At 39.6% G+C, this 6,686-nt stretch overlaps 1 protein-coding gene across 1 annotated transcript; it reads left to right on the top strand.

The window, feature by feature from the left end:
• Positions 1–902: 902 nt before the first annotated feature.
• Positions 903–2,251, top strand: LOC138021184 (uncharacterized). The gene is made up of 2 exons (XM_068868046.1): positions 903–1,363; positions 1,507–2,251. The coding sequence occupies exons 1-2, from the start codon at positions 903–905 to the stop codon at positions 2,249–2,251; spliced, it is 1,206 nt and encodes a 401-aa protein (XP_068724147.1).
• Positions 2,252–6,686: the final 4,435 nt, after the last annotated feature.

Here is a 6,686-nt window from a genome sequence, read left to right on the forward strand (position 1 = left end):
CTCACTTTGCAAGAACTCTTTAGATCTAAATAAAGCATAAATATATTCCACGTAACGGTGTGACTTGTCTGGAAAAAGTTTTCCCCGTTTTACGTTTCTTTTCCCGTCCACAACCTTCCCTTATTATTATCGAAATATGCTTAATTATCTAGTCAAGTGGTGTTATTTCTGCATGAAAAACTAATCAATCAACATTTGCTAATTTTTCGTTCCAGGGCTACTCATTTTTTTAGAATTGTCGGAATTAATTGTTTCGGAGTTCTTTTACTCTTCCTTGATGTGATCCTTGTACTATCAATAAATAATCACATAGTCACAAGTTCAAATGCATGTTCTTGGTACTATCAATCATTTGAAAGAATTGTATCAGTTTCGTCCGGTGGTGATCAATGAAAGGAATCTCGTTCATGATCATTTTCCCGCATGTCTCATTAAGCTCTTTCGAAATGTTTGTCTTCAGTGCGTAACCCTTTACAAACCTCCCTCTGCATGGTCGAGTCAGAAAATTTCCTTCCCGTAAACAGGAATTTTTGATGCTTTCTTTTGCTTTTCGCAAGATTTCAAGATCTTTGAAAAAACCCGGAACTCTGCCGAGGAGTGGTCACATTTCGTATGTGCTTAAAATACCTTCCGAGGTATCGCTCTGTTGTCTCGCACAGAACTGTCCGTGACCTTTCACACTGCTGGGGAAAAGACTTCGTTTGAGTTTGCTGAATATATTGTCATCTCAGGAAGCAACAAAGTCAGGGTAGCCATTATCTATCGGACACCGTACTCAGAAAAACACCCAGTAACGGTATCCACCTTTCTCGGCGAATTTGCTGAATACCTAGAATCAATTGTGCTGTTATCTAAACGTCTTCTCATTGTAGGATACATGAATATTCATGTGGACGTCCCAAATGATCCCGACGCTAGTTAAGTTTTTAGATCTCTTGGAGTGCATAGGGCTTACACAACACGTGATTGCACCAACTCACCGTTCTGGAAACACTTTAGACTTGATCATTACACGGGACTTGGATGGCCTTGTTCAGACCACGCCCATCTCTGACAGTTTCTTGTCAGATCATTATGCTGTTCTATCTGAACTAACTCTCCGTATGCCGGCTACAACTGTTGAAGAGATCTGCTACCGGAAGACTAAGGCTATAGACATTGAATCGTTCAAGGATGATCTCAGGGAATCGAGGCTATGCCAGAATCCACCCGATGAAATTGCTGATCTTGTTTCCTGTTACTGTTCAACCATGACTAGCCTTTTAGATAAACATGCTCCACTCCAAAAGAAGACTATCACGGTTCGTCCGCGGGTTCCTTGGTTCAAGAACGAAATCAAAGAAGCCAAGCGTTTACGTAGACGGTATGAGAGAATATGGCGAAAGACGGGGCTCGAGTCAGACAGGGTTAATTTCATTAAGGCGCGCAATCATACGAATCACGTTATAGAGCAAGCAAGGCGTGACTATTATTCCATCTTATTAATGAAAACGATTATGATCAAAGAAAGCTTTCCAAGACGGCCAGTGCACTGCTAGGAGGGTCGTCACATGAAAAATACCCTAAGCTCTCTGACCCTACTTTGCTTGCTAATGATTTCGGGAGATTCTTTATACAAAAGATCGACGTCATTCGCTCAAAGCTGGATAGAATTGACTCCTCATTGAATCACCTTCACCATTCGATTGAAAGTAGCATTCAAGAGTCTTCGTTTGCTGGCACACCCTTCAATAACTTCCAGTCAATATCGTCTGAAGGTATCAAAAAGCTGGTGCTGAATGCCCCAAACAAGACCTACGAAAATGACCCCATACCTACCAAGATTGTTAAAGACTGCATTAACGAACTCCTACCAACCATTTCCAACATGGTTAATCTTTCGCTCAGTAGTGGTCACTTTCCGGACATTTGGAGAGAGGGTTTAGTGAGACCAAAGTTAAAGAACGACAACATGGATCTGATAAAGAAAAATCACCGGCCCGTCAGCAATCTTGCATTCCTTTCAAAAATCACCGAAAAGGCAGCTGCACTACAAATCTCCGATCACGCGTCGTCCAATCAGATGCTTCCGGAATTTCAATCAGCCCAACGAAAAAATCACAGTACGGAAACTGCCTTACTGCGCATGCGCAACGACATACTCCTCAACATGAACAAACAACAAGTCACGTTACTAGTGTTCCTAGATTTAAGCGCTGCTTTCGACACAGTAGACCATGACATATTACTGCGGCGCGTGGAATACAAATAGATCCCAGCGTATTGTAATCGGCAGTGCAAAGTTGGACAGTTTTGATTTGAAGTTTGGTGTGCCACAGGGCTCCTGTCTCGTGCCAATGCTGTTCTCCCTTTACACTAGTGAGCTATTTGATGTCATTAGCCAGCACCTGCCAACAGCGAACAGTTATGCCGATGATACCGGTATCTATCTGTCTTTCAATCCAAATATGATTCTGATCAAGACGCCGCCATTGCAGCAATGGAAGCGTGCCTCTGTGACATCCGCAACTGGATGATCAATGATAAACTCATGATCAATTATTCCAAGACAGAGTTTATGCTCATTGGGACGAAGGCGCAGCTACAGAAAACTAAACGCGTTACTCTAACTATTGGCGAATCCATCATCTCTCCGAGCACGGAACCCCTTAGAAACTTAGGGGCCTGGTTTGACTGCCATATCTAAGTAAAGAATCTGCCGATAAATTAATCCACGCTTTCATCACAAGCAGATTGGACTATTGTAATTCACTTTTATACGGACTACTCTACTGCGCTCTCACTAAACTGCAGCGTGTTCCAAACGCAGCTGCAAGAGTCCTATATCTACCACCACGGTATTGCCTTATCACACCTATATTATACAAACTACACTGGCTACCTGTAACGTTTAGAATAGATTATAAGATTATTATAATCACTCACAAAGCAATCCATGGTACAGCTCCTAATTATTTATCATCTCTCGTAAATTTTAAATCTAATTCTTCCTACAGCCTCAGATCGAATAACAAATGTCTGCTTTCAAATCCAGATTTCAGGACTCTCCCTACTCTTGTCGATCGAGCCTTTGTGGCCGCCGCACCAAAACTGTGGAATAATCTTCCGTTAGATCTTAGATGCACTTCCAATTTTAGAGTTTTTAAACGTAATTTGAAGACTCATCTTTTTGAAAAAGCTCTTTCTGATATAGTATTGTAATTTATAGACTAGATAATTATTCATTCGTGTAATTTTGACTATATAGTGTTATATTTTATATACTGGTAATATATTGTTATTTTATTGTAAGGCGCATTTGAAAACTGCGTAGTTGAAGTTGCGCGGTATAAATAAATGTTATTATTATTATTATTATTATTATTATTATTATTATTATTACCGCACTACCACAGGTACGCAATGCGTACCTACGGTACGTATTCTTTTCATTTATTAGGGCCTTATTAGCCCACCTCCGTGGTTGTAATGCCTGTAAACTATTTAGGACGAGTGTTGTTGGCCGGAAATTGGCCCTTAATCAACGAATTAATACCAGAATGAAATTGTCATTTAAAGTATATCAGTGCCTGGAAAATGATACAAGCTTTCCGAGAAGGGGAGGGGTAGCTCAAACCTACTACGGTCTACTACCGCTTATGCACTTATCAGCAATCACCCCAGGGATATGACCCCGGGGACATACGTGGGCATGGTGCGGGATTCCTGGGGTCATCCCCCCGGGATAGCCCCTGATACGTGCATTACAATACCCGCAAATTAAAAAAAAAAGATAAAATGATAATAAAACAGAGATATTAGTATTTAGGTTCTTAATTCCCAGATTCTTTTCTTGCGAAAAAGCCACTTTTTCGCTGGTGGGTATTGCAGTATGCTGCTTTTACAAATTTACTGATTTCTGCATTTTACTAGAAAGCAACACCGGTCGTTTTAATTTTGGTTTTTGAATTGTTAGTTTTAACCACACTTGATGAAAACGTTTTTAAGAGATTTAAGCCAAAAAGTAGGTCCTTATTAGCTTAATAGCGGGATCTTGTAAGTGTAAAGGTTTATCATTATCAATGTGTGTTTTTGATGAACCAAATCGGATGCATGGGGATACTCCATTGCTGAATTACATACCGTAAACTTGACGGTGGTTGGCCATTCAAAAGAAAAACTAACGTGTCCTTCATATAAGTCATTTACCGTGGCTTGATTGAAACAAATGAGGAAAGTGATGAGGCAAACTTGATTCGCGGATATTTTTCAGATATCGCTCAAATAAACAAATATATGCTAATACCAGGTCATTGACAAGCTAAAATGTAAAACAGTGTAATATCCTTTTCGGCACCACGCTGACTAACAAAAGCAAAGATATTAACTTAAGTTTCAAAAACCAAAAAAAAAAAAAGTAATGGCACATGTTTCTGTTTTGTTTACACATTGGTGTAGAGAAAATAACATTTTGAAAGCATTGTTTCAAGTTGCTTAGTAAAGTAGATGGGCCAGGAATATGGAAATCTGCCCACCACATTCATACTTTAATCGGTTCAGTTACAATTTCCTTCCAGTTTTTAAAGATAGTAAGAAAGCAATACAAGAGAAAAAAAGGTGTCATGTACTTCTAATTGATATCATCAAAAGGATGACAAAAAAAATTATATCTAACATGATTCAGTGACATTACCGATAAATTAACTTCCGCTACCCCCAGCTATTGAAAACAACGATTTCCCTTGTTGAAAATAAACTGTAGTTACTCCATCTAATGATTTCACGGAGCACATGCATTGTGTTGAACGATATGGAATGTGTAGTACTCACTTCTTTGAAGTGCTGAAAACACCCGCTTTTAAAAACCTGTTCATTTGAGAAATCAAACCGACAATACCAGCCAAAGAAATAAAAAGCGTCGAACTTTTAAGGCGCAAAAAGAAATTGGTAATTTTATGGAAACCATTGCATACAGTAGGCCCACTATGCCAGAATCGCATCGAGCTCAAGTAATCAATTAAAAAAAATCATTAGCAAATTTAGGGGGGCTAATCTTTTCTACTTCTTTTCACTCTTCGTATATTGAACTTGTTAGAACTTGCCTTACAAGTTTGCAAAAGTTGCTATGCAACTTCAAGATGATCATTAAAACCACCAAGTTCATGACCCATTATTTATCTTACATACCTAGTTTCGACCATATTGATTTTTAAAAGCTTCCTAGACCAAACGTTTATCTGTTATTTTTTTCCTCAGAAAAAAACACGCGAGGTTGAATTTATCGTCACTGCAGGAAATTAAAAATACGTCTTCGGACTGACATTCCATCCAATGAAAGCAATGACATTAGTGAAGCAGTCTCCGATATTATTAAAGGAAAACTACGGTCCAGATAAAGTTTCGCTAAATTACTAAAACTTTTCCCCAGGAATTCCTGTAATTGCCATTTTATCCAGCTCCCTGTAAAAATGTGACAAAAACGCTTTAAAGTTGCCTCTTTCGTGACTTGGAAAGCGCAATCTGCTTGGTTATAACGTGTTATGACGTAGCAATTGTCAACAAAGGTGTTTGACCTTACCAAGTTCTTCTTTCCCCGATCACTTTCTCAATGTTGTGTGACCTTTCTGCTCCAAGAAATACAAATGTAAGATGAACTATGGTAAACGGTCTTGTGGTTCAATAGCTAGTAGGCCAAGTAGGCCATAAGGGCCGTTGGCAAAACCAGGATCGGACCGGACCGGACCGGACCGGACCGGACCCGGACCGCGGATCGGATCGGATCGACAAAACCCGGACTGGTTCAATATCAAAATTCCTGCCAATAGACACATGAAATCCCTGTGTCACCAGTTAAGGTTACTTCCCACCTTCACGGGTGTCCTTCCGGAAAAAAGTTCGTACTCGCGTTAGTTTCAATAAAATCATAACAAACTATACATCAGAAGAAAGCTTAGCAAATGTAGTTTACGAATATACTGCTTTAGCGAGTTTTTCTTTTGGTAAGTGTTAGAATTGGCGCCGGTAAGACGTGAAACCGCCGAGGGTTCTTCTGTTAAATTTATCGGGTATCGGATGCCGCTTCACGAGCAAAATGACTTCACAGTGTTGTTATTCACAAGCCATCAATCAAGAAAAGCTTGTCAGGAGATTCCGATATTTAGAATAATTTCTCATGGCGTCCATTTACACAACATACCTCGCATATTTTTGGCTACTCCAACCTTAGATGCGGATATCTAAACAACCAATCAGAATATCGAAAACGCCTGAGACAATTTCGTTGATTGATGGCTTGTGAATAACAACACTGTGAAGTCATTTTGCTCGTGAAGCGGCATCCGATACCCGATAAATTAATTAGAAGAACTCTCGGTGGTCTCACGTCTTACCGGCTCCTGACAATAAAAGGAAAACTCGGTTACACTATATCTGTTGGCGTAAACTACGTTTATTAAGACTAAAAACAAAATAAGTATGCAAGGCTGGTTTTACGGCTGTTAGGATATATAGTGTTTGCTTGACCAATTTTCGTCAGGCACGGCCTGACTCCTTCAGGGAGTTAAATCATAACTCGTACATAACTCCCTGAAGAAGTCGGGCCGTACCTGACGAAATATTGGTCAAACAAAAACTATATATCCTCACAGCCGTACAACCAGCCTTGCATAATTATTTTGTTTTTAGTCTAAATATTATTTGCTGGTCAG

Source organism: Montipora capricornis, chromosome 10 (assembly GCF_036669925.1).
Source record: "Montipora capricornis isolate CH-2021 chromosome 10, ASM3666992v2, whole genome shotgun sequence".
Classification (NCBI taxonomy): Eukaryota; Metazoa; Cnidaria; class Anthozoa; order Scleractinia; family Acroporidae; genus Montipora; species Montipora capricornis.

What these genes read in the sequence shown, in the direction of transcription:
- LOC138021184 (XM_068868046.1), top strand. Translation starts at nt 903, where the DNA reads ATGATCCCGACGCTAGTTAAGTTTTTAGATCTCTTGGAGTGCATAGGG. An exon ending in GCCAAGCGTTTACGTAGACG is followed by an intron (nt 1,364 to 1,506) that starts GTATGAGAGAAT and finishes TTATGATCAAAG; the next exon opens with AAAGCTTTCCAAGACGGCCA.